Here is a 20,336-nt window from a genome sequence, read left to right on the forward strand (position 1 = left end):
GTGATGGGCTACCTCCGGAGTTGGGAGATGATTGAGGAGACGCTGCTGTGAGTAAGTTAGCAAGTTTAACGAACGAAGAAAAAAATAAACTCACGTGCAACTTAAGACAATTTGTTATTGAACTTAGAAGTTGCGTGAAAACTCAACTCTGCTTTTGTTGTTTTACATGCGTTCGAAAGATTTGAAATACGCATTAAGCCGCGGTCACACGACCGGAGAATCTTCACAGATGTGGTCATAAAACTGTCATCTTTCCCTTCGTGGTGCCACCCCGTCTGGGCGGCGGTCCCACGACCGGAATCTTGAAACGGACACTCGTTCCCCTTTCGACCCCTCTTGCGGTTTTCTGGGGTGCTTTGATGTTTGTCCAGTTTACCGACAATTTCCAACAATTCGTCGTCGTGTGAAGAAAACAGCTTCCCGTTCTCATATCATTTCCAGAACTCTCTGCTGGAGGTTGACATTTCTTTTGGAAGTATTTTTAAATAAAAGGGAATGAAATGCTTGAGTCAGATAGTGACCAAGAAAAAGCTTGAGCTGCAGCAGCTTATGTGCTCTTAAGTGGCGACTACTTGAGAAAAAAGACGGAGAAGCGCAAAAGACGTTGGTGGATGACTTCATTGAATAAAAGTCGAAAAAGGTATTCATAATTTTGATTGTAATAAATTATTTATAAAATTTAAATGAATAAATCGCTTAAATTAGCTACATTTAATCTAACAGCGATATATTTATTTACAGATACAGCGTGACTGATATGCTGATTGATTTAAAACAAGAGCCCTTTGGCAAATTTGAAAATTTTTGCCGAATGTCGGCTACTAATTTTGAATCTTTGTTGGGAAAAATTGGAAAATTTATTGCGAATTAAAGTACCAACATGAGAGAGACTATTCCGATTCAAGAAAGGATTGCGGTTACATTAAGATTTTTCGCAACCGGTGACAGTTATGCCAGCCTGTCTTATTTATTTAAATTTTCAAAACAGACTATATCTAGATGTATAGATGATGTGTGTAAAGCCATCATACAAGAACTGAAAGAAGAAATAAAGGTAAAAGGCACTATACTTTTTTTAAAGCATGGAAGTAAAATAATCATAAGCATTGATGATGTTTAAATTAGCTTATTCACTGTTCACATACAGCGATACACATGTGCTCACACAAAACCCACAATTATATTTCTTTTTATTTCATTGGCATTTTTATTCGCCTTTTGTGCTTCAAACGCTTTTGTACGTACTTGAACAAGAAGTAGAGATAGTTTAGGTCTTATCAGAATTGGAAATAGATATTTAGTTGGTAAGTGCGTTTCAAGAGACAGAATATTTAAAAAAAAAAAATAGTTTAAACTGTAATTTTTTTCAATGAAGTATGACTTAAGCAATTATTCGTATAAAAATATTGAAATTTTTTTTATATGTAATTAAAGTATATTAGGTAAAAGTGAATTATAGTGTGCACCAACAATGCCAATAAAGATGGCGGAGAAAATAAACAAATACTTCCGCGGATCAGTTACGGTTGCCATTTCCCGCCATATAATTAGGACTTTTAACTGATAAGTATTTTTTTCATACTGCCCGGTGCCTTCTACAGAATTTTTTAACTAAAAAAAACATCCTACGGCTTCGCTAGGACATTGAACATAAGGACTGTGTGGATAACAGAAACAGTATGTAACCAAAAGAAAAGAAAGAACGGAGAAAGAAGGAACATTCTTTATACAAAATTTCAAACAAACATCCTTTTCCCAACTTCATCAACTCGTAAAAAATATATTTCAATTACTCTTCATCCATTCTGCCTGTTCGATATCAAACCATTCTCAATACAAAATTTCAAACAAGCATTCTTTCCTAACTTCTTCAACTCGTAAGTATATATATATACAGGGTGGCCATAATTAAACTGACAGTGCTCACAGTGTTCTGTAGCACGATCTATTTGCGAGAATGACGCCACATTTTGTAGGAAGATTAAACAAGACGGGGGACGAAGGATTCTGCGAAAAAAAAATTAGTTCCAAAAGTCACCGCTAGGGAAATATGTGGCGCTGTGTAATAGGAAATAGAGTGTTAACAAATACAAATCAATACGGAAATAAAATTACCTTTTATTTTGCACATTCAAATCCTGTTCAATGTGGCTGCCGTGTTTGTGGACCACATATTGCATTCTGTGCACAGTATTCACAACAGCAGAAAGTAACATGTCTGCAGGAATCTCCCGTACAGTCCGTGATATGTTATTCTTCAACTTAGCCAGGTCCTGGACAACTCCTTGATAGACCTTGGACTTAAGGTAACTCCATAGCCAGAAGTCGCGTTGCACTGGTTGAGGTAAAAGAATTTGACCAGTAACGCACGCTCGACTAAAGAAGGAGACATTACACATAAACTTTCAATCCGATTGTTTCGAAAAGTAACACATTGCCTTTTAAAGCCCAAGCAGCTCTGGCACTGTGCCAATGAATGTAACGTGAAATTTGAATAAAGAACTTCTGCTGCTCCGCGTTCTCTGTTACCCAGTAAGTGAAATTGCAGATAAAGAGACTTTATCGGTGTTTATGTAAATTTTTCGCTTTTTTAAAACTGTTGCCATATTGCACTTGAACTAAATTAGCAAATGTGCAAAATAAAAGGTAATTTTATTTCCGTATTGATTTGCATTTGTTAACACTCTATTTTCTATTACACAGCGCCGCATATTCCCCTAGCGGTGACTTTTGGAACTATTTTTTTTTCGCAGAATCCTTCGTCCCCCGTCTTGTTTTATCTTCCTACAAAATGTGGCGTCATTCTCGCAAATAGATCGTGCTACAGAACACTGTGAGCACTGTCAGTTTAATTATGGCCATCCTGTATATATACATATTTAACTCACCCTTCATCCATTCTATAGGTTCGAAATATTCCCGACATAACAAATTATGAAGAGAACCAACCGTTAGAACACCAAAAGAATTACGAGAACTGCGAAGAATTCCATTGCAGTTGTCTTTTAAAGTGAGAATGCAGACGATTTTTTAAAGCGCATACTGAGAATTAAAAATTGCAAAAGAATAAATATTTTTTGTACGTATTCACAATAAAAAAAAGAAAGAAGAAAATATCTTTTAATTATAATAAAGAACAAAATTAAAATCTTTAATCGATATTTTTTCAACATTTTTAATTTAACATTTTTCATAATATAGTTGTAGTTTATGCACAACTCAAACATTGCAACAAGTAGTAAACAAAACGGCAGTAGGGTTGCTAGAAGAGCGATCCGATGGGTTGCAATATTGGCGACAAACTCGGGAGCACAATATTCTTCACTTTATCCGTATATTGCAGTATTTATTAAATTCGCATAACTTTGGTAATGCAATTGTTATTGTATCACTCACTTGAATTTTAATATTTTTACTTACATATTTTATATTAATATAATATGTAAGTATTATATATTAATTTAAATTTTTATTTACATATCATATATTATTATTATACTTTTAAAAATTAATCTAAAAATACATTTCTCTCCAATAAATTTCATGCATAATTTTCCCAATATCTAGTATTAACTCAAAATAGTACCAAAAGATTGGCTTAAAATTTTATACTTTCTTTATTGTACTAAAATACTTATACTGTACAAATATATTTTAAATTTAATATTATTAATATATTAATAAATATAATGATTACTATTTTTTAAGATTTTGTTTAATTCTACTACATTTTTTCTTATCTAAATGTATGGTTTGTATTAGCATTTGATTTGAATTAGTATATGAATTTGATTTCTAAGATATTTGAAAGTTTTGAAAATGTTCACCAAAAACGTCACATATTAAGAAATCTTAGATGTTAATGATAATATATCAGGTGTCCCATAAATTTGTAAATACTTTAAAAATTCATAAAAATTGAAGGGATGAGTATATTTTAATGCGGTTTGCGAAACTGTTATTCTCATGTAGGGGAATTTTTTTTTCATACAAAAAAAAAGTTCAAAATTTTTTCGATAGAGGGCGCTAAACACAAGCAAAACATATAATTCTACGGGAAAAATACTTTTATTTGCATGCAAGCAATTGTTTACATGCGTATCACACCAGTACTACAGTACTTGTTCTATGTGTCCGCCATCACCACAAATAACAGTTTGGAAGCGGGAGACAACACTGGTAACTGCATCATACAGCATATCCGGATGAATGCATGAGATTTCGTGGCGAATGGCTTCCTTTAGCTGCACTAACGAAGTTGGCCTATGGTGGTACACCCGAGACTTAAGGTAACCCCATAGCCAAAACTCAAGGGGTGTTAAATCTGGTGAGCGTGGGGGCCATTCATGTGTAGAGTGACGGCTGATTATCCGTTCTTCAGTAAAAGTTCTCAAAAATGCCTTCACTTCGGTGTCGATGTGAGGAGGTGCCCCGTCTTGCATGAATGTCACTGTGTCAAGGACATCGTGTTCCAATAAGGACGGTATCACTTCCTTCTGTAACATTTCCAAGTAACTTGTTGCATTAACTAAACATGTCTTCCATCCTGCTTTTTTACAGGGCTTTTCAAAGAAAAAAGGGCCTACAATAATGGATGCAGTGAAACCACACCAAACAGTAACCCGTGGTGAATGCAGGGGCTTCTCAGTGTAAGCATGTGGATTCTCATGTGCCCATATTCTACAGTTATGGGTATTAACTGTTCCATGCAAAGCAAAATGAGACTCATCTGTCCACAATATTTTCAGCAACCATCGCGGATCATCTTCACTTTTCGCCAGAGCCCGATTTGAGAATTCCAATCTCTTAGTTGCATCATTTGGTAAGAGCTGATGTAGCGATTGCAATTTGTATGGGTACAATTGCAATACACCATAAAGGATACGGTACACCGAAGTCTTTGGTATACCAGTTATTCGTGCCAATTCTCGTGCGCTACTGACTGCACTTGTAGACTGTTCCCTTAGCGTGTCCATTTGCGAAGAGACATCGGGGGTACGGACTGTTGTTAAACGAGGTGCACCACTGCGTGGGCGATGACACAAACTTCCAGTTTCTTCGAAACGGCGTACTAGGAACGGCGTACAAGTCCAGCAGGGGCGATCGGACCTGAACCTTTCTTCAATCTTTTCTGGGTCCTAAACTTTCGTAAGGCTTCAGCCGCCGATTCGTTTCTGACATAAAACAACTTTACCAATAGTGCTTTATCCACCAGTGTCAACATCTTAATACAAACCTTTAGAAATGATGTGTCGCTCACTCTGCCTTTCATAAGACTTTAATTTGCATATTTCCACTGATTTGCTTGTGTGAAGCGCCTCTATTGACAAATTTTTGATTTTTTTTTCTGTATCAAAAATAATCTCCCTTTATGAGACTAATAGTTACGCAAACCGCATTCAAATATACCCAGTCCTTCAATTTTTATGAATTTTTAAAGTATTTACAAATTTATGGGATACCCGGTATATACACAAAAAATTCAAATTTTATAAGGCTTTCATAAATTGAAATTCGGAAATTTTTTAAATGACTTATTTTATTTTTATCTATTAAAACTGAAATTTTGATTTTCATTTTGTGATGCACTAGTCTGCGCAGGTAAAAAGTTTGTAATAGAAAATATTTTTGGCTGTTGTTGCTGCTGCTGCTTCTTTTTCTTCAAATTAAACATCGTTATTTATTTCGTGAATTGCTGTTTCTCTGGTCTCAGAATCTAAAGCTCTGTGTTGACAGCACAGCAACTCACAAAATAAAAAAACTTTCATCTCTGATGGCTTTTGGCTCTGCAGCAACTTCCTTCAAAAAGTAAAAAAAAACCTGGTCCATCCGTTTTTCGATGTTAGCTGATTTCTCTTTTTCCCTCTTGGCGACCCACCTTTAATAGCACCATTCCCTGATGAGAATTCCTCATCCTGAGATGTGTTGGGATGAGCTAGGAATTGATGAGTGTGGCTAGATGGTGTTTCTTCATCAATATCCTTCTCAGAAATATTTTCTAGTCTCTGAAAATAAAGTGTAATTTTTAGCCTTATTGAAATCACGCTGTTGATTACATTTGCATTATTTGCTATTTATTACATTTATAATAATTTTATATTTGTGTTGTATTATATGTTAAATTTTTTTTCAGTTGCCCGAAAATGAAGATGAGTGGCTGTGCATAGCACAGCAATTTGAAAATCAGTGGAACTTTCCGAACTGTTTGGGAGCGATTGACGGGAAACACGTTGTGATACAGTGCCCAAATAATACATCAGCACAATTTTTTAACTATAAATGGACTTTCAGCGTGGTACTACTGGCTCTAGTAGATGCACACTATTGTTTTACGTTTGTGGACATTGGATATCAAGGACGGCTAAGTGATGGGGGAGTTTTTAATAATTCAGTTTTGTTAACGAAATTGAAAATGGAACAACTGAAACTTCCGCATGATAGCAAATTGCAGCCATTAGGTAAAAATTTGCCGTGTGTCTTCCTTGGCGATTCAGCATTCGCCTTAAGTCGTCACGTGATGAAGCCATATCCTGGTAATTTTGAAAAAGGGAGCACACAGAGAATTTTCAATTACAGGTTTTCCCGTGCACGACGTGTTGTTGAGAATGTTTTCGGCATAATGACATCAGTTTTTCGAGTTTTCAGAAAATCGACGGCATTACAACCGGACAAAGTGAGCGATGTCACTCTAGCGTGTGTCCTTTTGCATAATTTCATGCGAAAAAGTGCTTCTTCATCATCATCTTATTCCACACCGGGTACATTTGATACCGAAGCAGATGGGGAAGTTGTTCCCTGATCGTGGAGAAATGATCAAAGCGGAATGACTTCCTTCATGCCCTTCAAGAAAGCCCCTAGAAAATCGGGAGAAGTAGCCAAAGCTACTCGCAACTGCTTTGCTGAGTATTTCTCAACAAGTGGGAAATTATCTTGGCAAGATAAATATTATTAAAGATTAAATATAGCTAATTTTTTTGTTTTTGCTTTCTATTTGATATTTATCAATTTAAATTTAATTGTGAATATATATTTTTGGCATTTTAGTTAGATATTTCTTATTCTTAATTGATATTTTGTATTAAACTGCACTGGTTTCCATTTTTTATTATTTATATAAGATATAATTTAGATATTTCGTAATAAATATGTCATAAATTGCATTTTTAATATTTTAAATATTTAAAATTACCTAAAACATTAATAAAAATCTTTATTAACCTAAAATATTCATAATTACTGCAATTATGATAAGAAATTTGTGTAAAATTTTAATGACCGTCCCTGAAAGGGTTAAATTACAATTTCTTTTCTTAAAGTATGCTAATACTGTTACAACATTTTTGAATAATTACTTGAACAATTTATACTAATAGTGAAGGAAAATGCCATATTTTCTGTTATACTAATTTAGCTGTCACATAATTTTTTCTCTAATCTTAATCGCCTCGACTCATTACATAGGTTCATGTAAATAGTAGCTACTTTCTAATCTTAATTTTAATTTAAACTTTCTTAGTTGAGATAATTATTAATTATCTTTATAATTAAATTAGAATTAAATTACTAAACAAATATTAAAAAAGAGTAGCTTCAAATATTAAAAAAAAAAAAAAACTGAAATAAGTTAATAAGAAAAGACAATGAATTTCTCACCTCGGATGTTTTGGTACTCCTTGGCGTATACACGGAATGAAGAAACGATTGCATTTTTTGGTACGTAAACCATTCCGGCTCGTAAATTTCATCAGTTGCAGAACCTGTTATAAACTCTTTCTCACTTTCATCGCCAGCTTTCTGAAAGAGGACAATACATTTTCATTCTTTTTTTAAAAATAAATTGAAAGGGCATTCAATGCTCATACTGCTCTGAATTCGCCTCCAGGCATCATGTACCTGGGCCCGATCTTTATGACGTTGATGTTGAGGATTTCATAATATGGATTCTGATTCATACAGATCCAAAAATTCAATTACAATTTCATTGCTCCACCCCACTATTACAAACCGCTAGAAAAACGATGGACACAACTGCTTCGGATGACTGCTCAAAACAAACTGACCCTTAGTTTCTTTGACCCCCACGCCCCCGTAGCCCAAACAGATTTTCGGGCTCTTTGATGTTTGTCCATTTTACCGACATTTTGCAGGAAGCTCTCCGAAGTCTACAGGCGCCTCAGGGGCTCACTACTTTAGATGTGTACGGGTGTCCCAATCCTGAGGTTCCCAGGGATCTGTACTCCCTTTATGCTTATTCTCCCCTCCGCCTTCTGCTGTTAGCTTTCATTCTTCTTTCCCTCGAGGACAGGCGAGGGAGCTCCCCACGAGAAGCTGTCACCGCTCTGTTTGCTTTCTGCTTCTCATGGACAGTAAATACCCCCACGTGTTTGCCGTGCATGGCGACCCATTAGACGGGTGGTGCACTGTGGTTTCCGGTGTACCAATAGGCTGGTATCCTAACCACTTGGTTAGTCTGTTAGGGATCAAGCGAAAGAGCCATTCTCTGGGACTTGGCGTTAAGGGTGGTCAACGTTCCTGGTTGGTTGGTTGTTCGGTTTTTTTTGGCGCAAGAGCCATGTTTGGCTATGCTGCGCCAAGCAGATGGTAAAAAAAACAAAAATAATTTATATAAACACACATGTTAAGATATAAAAGCCAAATGTATCAAAAAATGGGGAAAATGAAAGTGCAGAAATATATAAGGTTAATGAATTTATAAATGAAATACTGATTCGAAATACGAACGTTACAATGAAAATTGATGAAAATACAATGTGAATTGTTGAATGTGAACAGAAGTTAAAAAATGCTAAATACAACTATACAAACCAATGGTTTTTAAAAACTTAAAAATGTTTGGGTGGAATTTTTCACCCACCAGGTTTGTTTGTTGTTTTATGGCACAAGAACCATATTTATGGTTATACTGCGCCAATCAAACGGTAAAATGAAAGCCGAATATTAAAATCTATATTAACATAAAACTTTATAAAAGATAGTATTGCAAAAATTAAATATACGATATTACAAAATAAACATATGTGTTAACATATGAAAATGTAAAACAATGAGACAATGCAAAACAAAAAAGGTAAAAAGTGCTAAATACAAGCATAAAAATGAATGGTTTTTAAAAAGTTAAAAATATTTGGCTGGAATTTTTCACCCACCCAGTCCTGTAAAGTTATTGATGATGTATGAAAGTAATATATACGTTGATGGTTAAATACAGGGCATTCAATCAAAATGTGTTTTGTACTAAAATCAACATGGCATGTAGGGCACACTGGCTTCCTGTCACCAAAAATGAGATGCCTGTGAGTGTATCTAGTGTGTCCAATACGGAGACGAGTCAATTTAACATCGATCTCGCGTATTGGAAGAACAGGCCAAGAACCAATGATAGGTTTCACTTAGTGTAACTTATTATGGATCTGCAGACCCCATGCCTCCTGCCAAGAGGAATTTATATGACGGGTGAATGCCACCTTAACGTCACAAAATGGAAGTCCAGTCCTCATAAAGGCCGTCGCAGATTTTGCAACCGAATATGCTTTTTCATTTCCTGGAATGTCAACATGACTCGGAACCCAACAAAATATAATATTAAAACCGTTATTTTTCAAAGAGCGCAAAATGAGTAAAATGCGGTTAGCAATTGGGTGCATACAATTATTATAGTTAGACAACATTTCTAAAGCACTCATGCTATCAGAGTAAATGATGAAATTACGCTGTAGAGAAGGAGAAATTTTCTGGAGTGCACAGAAAATTGCCATCAATTCAGAAGTAAAAACAGAGCAGCAATTATGAAGACGGTGGCTCAGTGTATCAGCAGGCAGTACAATACCACAACCAACATGTCCAGCTGATTTTGAGCCGTCCGTGAAAATTGGAACAAACGAAGAATACCGATAGCGATGAAGCAAAAAGAGCTGTTGGAAAACCACAGGAGCTGTTGACGATTTGTCGAAACCAGTGAAGGGATTCAAAAAAAAAAAAAAAAAAAAAAAAAAAAAAAAAAAAAAAAATTGAGGGATATCCCAAGGTGGAAACATAAATGGGTCGTTAACTTTGATTCTTACATCGTTGAGGTCCGAGTTGTGTAGTATGGGTTTGATTCTCTCACAGAATGGCAGAATGCAAGCAGGACGGGCACCATAAAGTCTACGGAGAGCAACTGGAAGCTTGTTGCGACAAATGGGGTGATGAGGCACGTGCGGAAATAGAATGAAACTGATATCTTTTTACGCCTCAAATTAAGAGGTAACTAGTGACAAATGACATACAAGCTCTCAATTGGAGAAGTACTAAATGCTCCGGAGCAGATCCTCCTCAGAGCAGTGTGGTGGATGGTGTCCAGTCGCCGAAAAACTGTAGGGCGTGCAGAACCATACACCATGCAGTCGTAGTCAATGCGGAAGAGGATAACCGCTTGATAAATACGGAGTAGGGAGGTTCGATCAGCACCCAATGATGTTCTGGAGAGCACCTTCAATATATTTAACGTTTTCTCGCATCTCTTCCGCAGATTCAAAATATGCGGAAGAAATGTAAGCTTTCTATCGAATATCACTCCCAAAAACCACACTTCACTCACCACAGGAATGAGTACATTTTGAATATAGATATTTGGATCCGAATGAATGGTTCGCTTTCGGCAGAAGTGAATACACCTACTCTTCTAGGGAGAGATCGCGTGTCCATTGTTGTTGCACCAAATTACCACTTCATTAACTACATTCTGTAATTGACGCTCAATGAGATTTATACTGCAGCCTTGGCAAGAGATCTGCAGATCATCAACGTAAAGAGTTCCATGAACAGATGAAGGTAAAACAGACAAAACTTGACTAATATGAACAATAAAAAGTGTAACACTGAGGACACTTCCCTGCGGAACTCCCTCAGCTTGAATAAAAGTTGCCTACACGGACTCTGAAAGTCCGATGTGATAAAAAGTTCTGTAAAAATGTGGGAAGATTTCCCCTAAAACCAAAATTATAAAGTGTCGAAAGTATGCCATAGCGCCATGCTCGGTCGTATGCCTTCTCAATATCGAAAAATATGGAGACAAGGTGATTCCTCCTAACAAATGTGTTGCGTATCTGGGTTTCCAGTAAAATGAGGTTATCAAATGTAGATCTACCTCTGCGGAAACCACTCTGCAACGGGGAGATGCATCCATGTCTCTCCAATTCGTACATAAGGCGGACATTGACCATGCGCTCAAAGGTTTTACATATACAATTCGTCAGGGCAATTGCTCGGTAATTCAGAGGGTTTGATGAATCTTTGCCAGGTTTTAGGATAGGAATTACAGTAGCCTCGTGCCATTGAGCTGGGTACATTTGCTCAGTCCAAATTCTGTTGAATAGCAATAACAGATTGGAAAGGGAAGTTGAATTTAAATGGCGAAGCATATTATACGTAATTCCATCTGGCCCGGGGCTGGTATCGTGGGTCTTCGATAATGCTGCTTCCAATTCATACATACTAAACTTACAGTTGTAAAGAAAGGTACTTCGGTCATTAAAACGCAATGGCAGCCGTTCCGCACGATTCTTAGTTGCCAAAAAGGCAAGGCTGTAAGAATCGATAGCGGAAACTTGTGCAAATGCTTGACCGAGAATATTTGCTATGTCTAATGGAGCGAAGAGCGTCATATTTTCCGTTTTTAAAATAGGAATAGAGGATTCACTATGGATACCATTAGCAGCCTTTACCTTCTTCCACAAGGTTCTACTGGAAGTGTTTGAGTGGATTGGTTGGTTGTGAGTTATAGTGGCTCAAGAGCCAACCTTGGCTAAACTGCGCCAAACGTATGGTTAGAATATTGACGATCGTGGAATAGAAAAAACGTTAAAATAATTGTATCAAGAGAGTTTTAAAAGAGTTACTTTAAAAGTTTGAATTCCACACGGTAAAAAGTTAAAAAATTGTAAGAACTAGATATATCCGTAAAAACCAATGGCCTTTAAAAACTGAAAAAGATTTCCATGGGGCTTGACTCCCACTAAGTCCGACATTGTTAGTGATGAAGTTTTAAAAAATGAATACGCTGAGTATTAAAATTTGGACACTCAATCGAAATATGATTAACACTAAAAACAGTATCGCAAGTAGGACATGTAGGTGCCCTTTCTCCGAATAGTAAATATTTGTGCGTGAAACGGGTGTGCCCCACACGCAGACGAGTCAACTTCACATCATGTCTTCGCAAAGGCAGAGCCGACCACAAACCAATTGCTGGTTTAACAGCGTGCAGCTTGTTATTGACTTTTTGATCCCATGTTTCCTGCCATGATTTATATATGAAATTAGCAAAGGACCTCTTGATATCACAAAAAGCAAGAGGGCGCAGCAAAAATAAGGAGGCATCTCTAGCAGCTTTGTCTGCCAGTTCATTGCCAAAAATCCCGACATGGCTGGGAACCCAACAAAAAAGAACCGAGAAACCCTGATTCTGGATAGTGCGCAAAAGGATGAATATTTCATGAACAACTGGGTGTATCTGACAGTGAAAATTAGAGAGCGTTTGCAATGAACTCATGCTGTCGCTATAGTTAGTTAGTTATTTCTGATTTTGTGGCACAAGAGCCATATCTGGCTATGCTGCGCCAAACACATGGTTAAAGATAAAAAATATTCAGTGAAGTTCTAAAAAGTTAATGTAAAATTTGCAAAAACCAAGAAATGTGAAGATAAAATTGAACAAGTTAAATAAAATGGAAAACACCAATTTCTTTCAAGAAAGTAAAAATATTTGGATGGCGATGTTCTCCCACCAAGTCACGAATGTTTGAAGATGATGATTGCTCACTCCAGATTCTGTTAAACAAGTGTAGGAGATGCAAAAGAGAGGTTTCGTTTAAATGGCGAAGCATACTGTATGTAGGTAATCCCATCGACACCTGGGCTAGTATCTCGAGTATGAGAAAGATCTTTCCTTAATTATAACATCTTGAGCAGACAGAGACAGTTATCAGAAATGAATTGTTCTATCTGTCGCCCACGGGAATTGGTAGTGTTAGAGCACCACAAAGTAAGTACTATGGCCATTCAAGTCACCTAATAATATGAAAGGTGCTGGAAGCTGATTAACCAAAATATTAAGGTCATTTTGAGAGATAGTTTCGTTTGGTGGTAAATATATGCAGCAAACAGTTACCAAGGTTTTCACGTGCACTTGTACAGCTACTGCTTGCAAAGGAGTGTGTATGTTAAGAACTGTACTAGGATAAAGGTTGGAGGTCAAAATGCACACTCCACCAGAAAAGAACCTGCAAGTATCATTATCGTTTCTCATACAGTTATAACCACGTAGCTTCAAGTTAACATCCGGCTTCAAAAAAGTTTCTTGAAGCGCAATGCAAACAGGATGAGTAGAATTTATAAGATTATACAGTTACAGTATATACACACAGGCGATGTCTGTTCTTTTTACTTAAAAAGAACAAACATCCAATGACAGTTCATCCGGAAATACCACGTACTTCCGGTTACAAAATGATTATCCAATAATGTTGCTCCTCTGGGACCGACCTCTGCTTGATTTGAATATGCAACATTCGGCCCCATCGGTCACAGAATCCATTTTAAATATATGCTTTATTACAGAATAAAGGTTCTCTTTCACAAGAGGTTTTGTTAAGAAATCAGCCAAATTTTTCTTAGAATTTAAATATTTAAGGTAAAATTCATTTTCAGATAATAATTTCTGAACAAATTTATATTTGATATCAATATGTTTCGTTTTATTATTCTCAACATTATTTTTAGAAAAATGAATGGCAGCTTGGTTGTCGCAATACACTTCACGAATCTCAAAATCAATTAAATTAAGTTCCTTTAGAATTCTTGAATACCAAATAATACATTTTACACTCTCAGTTAAAGCTATAAATTCTGCTTCCATTGAGCTTAAAGCAATACATTTTTGTTTTTGAGACTTCCAAACTATAGGTACATTTCCAAAAAACATTATATAGCCACTAGTTGAATGTCTATCATTTAACTTACATCCCCAACTAGAATCTGAATACATAGTTAACACATTACTTCTAGTATCTGACAAATTTATCTTATAGTGTCTGGTTTCAAACACATAATTTAATATATCAACTACAACAGTCCAATGATGATAAGTATATCCATTACAAAATTGTGATGCGCAGTATGGCCAAGAATGGCTCTTGCGCCATTAAACCCAACAACAACTACAAAATTGTGACATAGTGTTTACAGCAAATTCAATGTCCGGCCTGGACCTATTCGCGATAAAGTATAAGCATCCAATTAGAGTTCGGTATGGATATTGTCTTATCAATTCCGTTTCTTCTATCTCATTTTCTTTTACTCTCTCTGGCAAGATACAATCTACTTTCAAAGGTAATGAAACTCGCTTTTTAGGTAAATTCTTGAATCTAATCATAAGTTTATTTATATATGTATTTTGATGCAAATACACGCAATTCCCTATTTGCTCAAAATTTACACCCAGAAGGTATTTAACTGGTCCTAATTCGGTTATTTCTAATTTACTTTTTAAATCTGAAATTAAATTTTCAAGAACTCTTCGCGATTTGCTGTAAACAACTATATCATCTACGTACACTAATAGAATACAATCAGTTTTAGTATATAAACCATTACACAGCTCATTTTGCTGAAAACCAAGTTTTATTAAAACCTTATTTAACTCTATATTCCACTGTCTTCCACTTCGATGTAAACCATAAATACTCTTATGCAGCCGGCAAACATGATTTTCGCATCCTTTAACAACAAATCCTTCTGGTTGCTGCATATAAACAGGAGTATCAAGTTTTCCATATAAATAGGCTGTTTTAACATCTATTTGAGCGTGGTTCCAGCCTAAAATACATACTAACAAAACAAATAGAAATTTTATTACATCAAAATTCACAAGTTACATCAAAATTCACAAAATTACAGTGGTGCAAACACATCAGTAAAATCAACACCAGGTCTTTGCTTAAAACCTTGTGCAACTAGTCTCGATTTATATTTCCTCACATTATTTTTCTCGTCTTGCTTAATATTATATACCCACCTACAACCTAAAACTTTCATATTAGAATTTGGCTCGACTAGATCCCAGACCTTTCTACTCTGCATCATTTCAATTTCCTCCGACATAGCTTCATCCCATTTACTTTTATCTGGAGAATTCTGAGTTTCTGCATACGTTTTTGGAATTTCGGACATGTATATCTCATGTTGAAAAATATCTATACAGTTCGCTTCATCTAGAGAGTTCGAATCTATCGAAGTTTCTTCCTCACTATCTGATTTTTGATCAAAACGCGTATTTACTGTTGTTGGTTTAAAATTAAACTGATCTGGATCAAAGACTAAATTGTTTTTCTCGCAATACCTTTTAGCATCGTTTAATGATCTAAGTCGTTCTTTACTAGGTGGATAATAGAATACATCTACTCTCTTGCTTTGTTTTCTAGGTTTTTCTAGTCTTTCCCAAGTTGAAATATTTAACAAGGGTGAATTTTCCGGTAAACAAGTTTTATCATCCTGTAATTTCGTATAACTTCCGTCTTTCAAAGTTTGATCCAATTGATACCAAGCGTAATCATACCTTTTAATTTTACCAAATAAAGTTTGAACCCCGTTTTTTGTTTCATCAATTTTAACATGAATACTTTCTTCAATCTTTCCTTCTTTTGGTAGCCATACCCTATATCCTCTTCTACTTACTGCATAAACCATAAATATTCCAATCTTAGCTTTGGGTTGCAATTTATTCCTATAAGCTTTTGGAACATACACATATGCTAATGAACCAAATATACGGCAATGTTTAATGGAAGGTTTACGTCCCGACCATATTTCAATAGGAGTTTTTCCCTCAGTTAATTTGTGAATACATCGGTTCTTAGTATACACATAGTTCTGGAGTGCTTCCGCCCAAAATCGTGGTTGTAATCCACTATCCTGTAGCAAAGTTCTGACTGCATCCATACTAGATCTATTAAATCGTTCCGAGACCCCATTTAATTCCGGTGTAAAAATGGTTGTTCGTTCACTTTTAATACCCAGCTCTCTTAGAAATTTTTCAAATTCTTTATGGCAGAACTCCATGCCGTTATCTGTTCTGACACTTTTAAGTTTCAAACCCAATTCTCTTTCTACCCTAGATAAGTATTCTCTAAAAACGGTAAATACTTTGTTTTTATTCTTAAGAGTAAATGCATCTACTTTCCTAGAGAAATCATCAATTATCGATAAAAAATATTTACTGCCTCCCAAAGAATTTACAGGTGCTGGTCCCCATAAGTCCATATGCACCTTTTCCAAAACAGATTTTGTTACCCGTTTATAAACAATATTCTTCAGAGAAGTTCTAGTTGCTTTGCCTAGATTACAAGCAATGCAAGGTTCATATTTCGTTTTAACATTTACATGTTCTAATCCTTTAACTGAATGATTTTTACTCATATCCTTAATCATAGGAACATTTAAATGTAATACATAGAAGATTATGTCATGTTAATCTACACTAGTATGCATTACATTTTCTATTAAAGGATAACCATATACTATATACAACATTTCTTGCCGAAATACAGAAAAGAAATATTCATTATTAGAATGATATACCCGCATAACATCATTACACCAATTAATTTTTAAACCAGCAAGATCCATTTTTGCTCCACTAATTAAATTTCTCCTTATGTTGGGAGCATACAAAACATCTTTTAAAGTTATATGCACATCACCTTTAACATCTTTAATACAAAAATCAATATCACCTACCCCTTTTACTTCACATGTGTGTCTTTTATCAGCCAGTAAGGCTTTGGTGGGTGAAAGTTCTCTGAAGTTCTTGAACCAATCTCGCTCACGACAAAAATGAGAAGTAGAAGCTGAATCTACCAGAAACTGCTCCAAATCCTTCGATACTGCAAAAACTTCAGCTGATGGATTATATACATAAAATGCACTTTCTGCATTGAAAGCTTTCTTTTCTTTTTGTGATTTCTTGTAACACTTAGATTCAGTATGTCCTTTCCGGGAACAATACTTACACCACGGCCCCACACCTTTAGGGTTACGGTTTTTCTTGTATTGACCAGGACTTCTTGTAGGGTCCAACACGTTTCCACTTCGTTCAAGAGATTTCTTGCTCATTTCTTGCCCAGGAGATGATCCGACATTGTATGCGTTCTCCGTAATGTTCAAATCCTTTTTCTTTAATTGGATTCTCCCCGATTCATTTATTAGTTGTCTTTCAACTTCCAAGTGTGTAAACTCTGCATCCTTCATTCTATAGAGTATTTGAACCAAGTGATCATATTCAGCTGGTAGTCTTCTGATTAGCTGCAGTGCGACCAACAGATCAGGAATTTCGAAGCCCGCCTCCTTAACTTGGTTTTTCTTTTCACTGACCCCCTCAGGGGCCCACCTTCTTTAGGTGGGTACGGGTGTCCCAATCCCGAGGTACCCAGGGATCTATACTCTTTCTTCTCTCTTCCTACTCTCCCCTCCCCTTTCTCTTCTTTCCCCCCTTTCTCTTTAAATCCCCCCTTCCCTTCTGTTTTCCCCCTCAGGGGCTCACCTTCTTTAGGTCAGTACGGGTGTCCCAATCCCGAGGTACCCAGGGATCTTTACTCTTTCTTCTCTCCCCTCTCCCTTTTCTCTTCTCTCCCTTTCTCTCTTTTAATCCCCCCTTCCCCTTCTGTTTTCTTCATTCTTCCATCCCTCGACGGTAAGCGAGGGAGCTCTCCATGAGAAGCTGTCGCCGCTCTGTTTGCTTCTTGCTTCTCATGGACAGCCAAAAACCCCACGTGTTTGCCGTGCGTGGCGACTCTTTAGACGGGTGATACATTTCGGTCCCTGATGTGGTCAATCGGCCGGTATCCCAGATGTATGACTGGGCTGCTCAAGGGGATCAAGCGAAAGGGTCACTCCTTGGGCTTGGCGTTAAGGGTGGTCACTGTCCCCGGGGGTGACTCTCAGCGTATAGGTTCCGGCTAGCACCATGGTAAGCGCCGAGGCTGGGAATGTCTGGAGCCGGTGGCTGCTATCCCTTGTTGGGCTCCGTGGTGGGCGGTGCCGTCGGGCCCGAATACTTCTAAATATCGCATGGGTCTTTCTAATAATCAACACAGTAATGCTTTTTTGAAATTTTTTGTAATTTTTCTGAAAGCAATGACTTGAAGAACATTTCTCCCATTTTAATCCATAAAAGTATCTCTGCCCTTGTCGGTGAGGTAAAATCAATTAAAAAACTGAACAGCGGAAAATTTCTAATAGAAGTAATGAATATGAAACAATCGGAAAATATATTGAAACTAGAAAAAATAGGGAACATAGATGTCAAAGTCGCTCCACATCGTACACTCAAACATTCCAGAGGCGTAATTTCCGAAAGCGAATTTCAAAAAGATCTGGAAGATGATATACTAGAATGTCTGAAAAGCCAAAAAGTCATATCAGTCCGCCGAATTACAATCAAACGAAATGGTCTGAACCTCCCAACAAAGCATCTCATTCTTATATTTGACACTCCTGTACTGCCAAAATCCGTTAAAATAGCTTATATTAACTGCCCGGTTAAACACTTTATACCTAATCCACTGCGCTGCTTTAAATGCCAAAAGTTTGGCCACACAATAACAGCTTGTCGGAGAAAACAAATTTGTGTTCGGTGCTCTAGTTCAGATCACGAAAGCAACACCTGCAGTTCTACAGAAACAAAATGCTATAACTGCGAAGGTGATCATCCATCGTATTCCAGATCATGCCCACATTATAAATTAGAAAAGGAAATTCTGACAGTTAAAATAACAAAAAACCTCTCTTTACCAGATGCTCGAAAAATAGTCACCGATAGAACACCAAAACCAAATCTCTCTTATGCATCTGCACTAAATTCATCAGTCCCCGTATCACAACAAACAACCTCTGCCATAAATAAGCTTACAACAACTACAACAGCAAATAATCCTGTTAATAATGATTTAATAACAATTAAAAAAAGTGACTGGCTTCAACTTCTTGCAATTAAAAAGTCTTGGGAGAATGCTTCATCATCCTCCGCCGTATCACAGGCAACTACCAATTCAACTCCTATACCAGAGATTCAACCAAATCCACCTTATCCCACCATTGGCAGTGATGAACAAGCAAATGCATCTGCAATTCCTACAAATAATTTATTAGATATAAAGACGGCATCAAATAAATCTCCAAGTAATCCCAATATATCCTTATTAACAAACAATTCATCCCCTGTAAAGACTAATGCAAAAAGTGCTCGGGAAAATAAAGAAATGAAGAAGTCAAATGATAAAGAGAAAGTGAAGGAATCGAAATCTAGCAAGCGTGTTTGCCTACTAGCCAATAAAAGAGATCAAAATATTTTAAATACTTCTGAAAATCGGTCACCTACCCGACAAGACTTTTTAAAAGATTCTAGAAAGAAAAATCTTAATGATGATGGTGAAGATAGTGATTCACTTTTTAAAGTTCATCCATCTGAAGATGAAATGTCCACCAGTGAGGCTGGTGATTTCTAGCTCCCTTTGCAGTCTTCTACTTTAGACAGTCTCTCTTTTTTGTTTTGTAATTAATGGCTGCATTTATTTCCTGGAACTGCAGAGGGTTTATGAACAAGTCTTCAGAACTTAGAGACCTCATTTATAAATATCAACCAACCTGTATTGCACTACAAGAGACGTATCTTAAAACAGATAAAAATAATATTCCTAATTACCAAATTTTTAGTAAACGCAATATGCAAAATAGAGCGTCTGGTGGCGTTGCAATTCTTACAGCGAGTAATATCCCATCCATACCTTTGATTCTGAACACTAATCTTCAAGCAGTGGCAATCCGCGTTCACATGCAATCTTTGATCACCATTTGCAGTCTCTACTTGCCTCCCAACGAAACAGTTAATCAAACAGATCTGAATAACTTAATTTCCCAACTCCAATCTCCGTTCATTATTTTGGGAGACTTTAACGGTCATAACACTTTATGGGGGAGTTGTAATTCAAACATTCGAGGTCAAAAAATCGAACAACTGCTTGTTGACCATAATTTATGCCTTTTAAATACAGATGAAAAAACACATTTTCACTTACCAACGCGAACATTCCATTCAGTTGATCTGGCAATATGTTCTCCAGCACTCCTACCTTTTCTAAATTTAACGGTTGACAATGATCTATATAATAGTGACCACTTTCCTTTAATTTTAACAGATAATATACACAGTATCACTGGTTCTTATCATCCTCCTAAATATGTTTTAAATGCAGCAGACTGGCAGAAGTTCACCTCTCTGGCTA

General features: G+C 36.4%; 2 protein-coding genes across 2 annotated transcripts; one reads left to right on the forward strand and one right to left on the reverse strand.

Annotated features, from left to right (window-relative positions):
• The first annotated feature begins 745 nt into the window (after window positions 1-745).
• Window positions 746-6,799, forward strand: LOC129956579 (uncharacterized). Its single transcript, XM_056068507.1, has 2 exons — window positions 746-1,054; window positions 6,134-6,799. The coding sequence occupies exons 1-2, from the start codon at window positions 881-883 to the stop codon at window positions 6,797-6,799; spliced, it is 840 nt and encodes a 279-aa protein (XP_055924482.1). The 5' UTR covers window positions 746-880.
• Window positions 6,800-16,524: 9,725 nt separating this feature from the next.
• Window positions 16,525-17,304, reverse strand: LOC129956581 (uncharacterized). The gene has a single exon (XM_056068508.1). The coding sequence runs from the start codon at window positions 17,302-17,304 to the stop codon at window positions 16,525-16,527; it is 780 nt and encodes a 259-aa protein (XP_055924483.1).
• Window positions 17,305-20,336: the final 3,032 nt, after the last annotated feature.

Source organism: Argiope bruennichi, chromosome 11 (genome assembly GCF_947563725.1).
Source record: "Argiope bruennichi chromosome 11, qqArgBrue1.1, whole genome shotgun sequence".
Taxonomy (NCBI): Eukaryota; Metazoa; Arthropoda; class Arachnida; order Araneae; family Araneidae; genus Argiope; species Argiope bruennichi.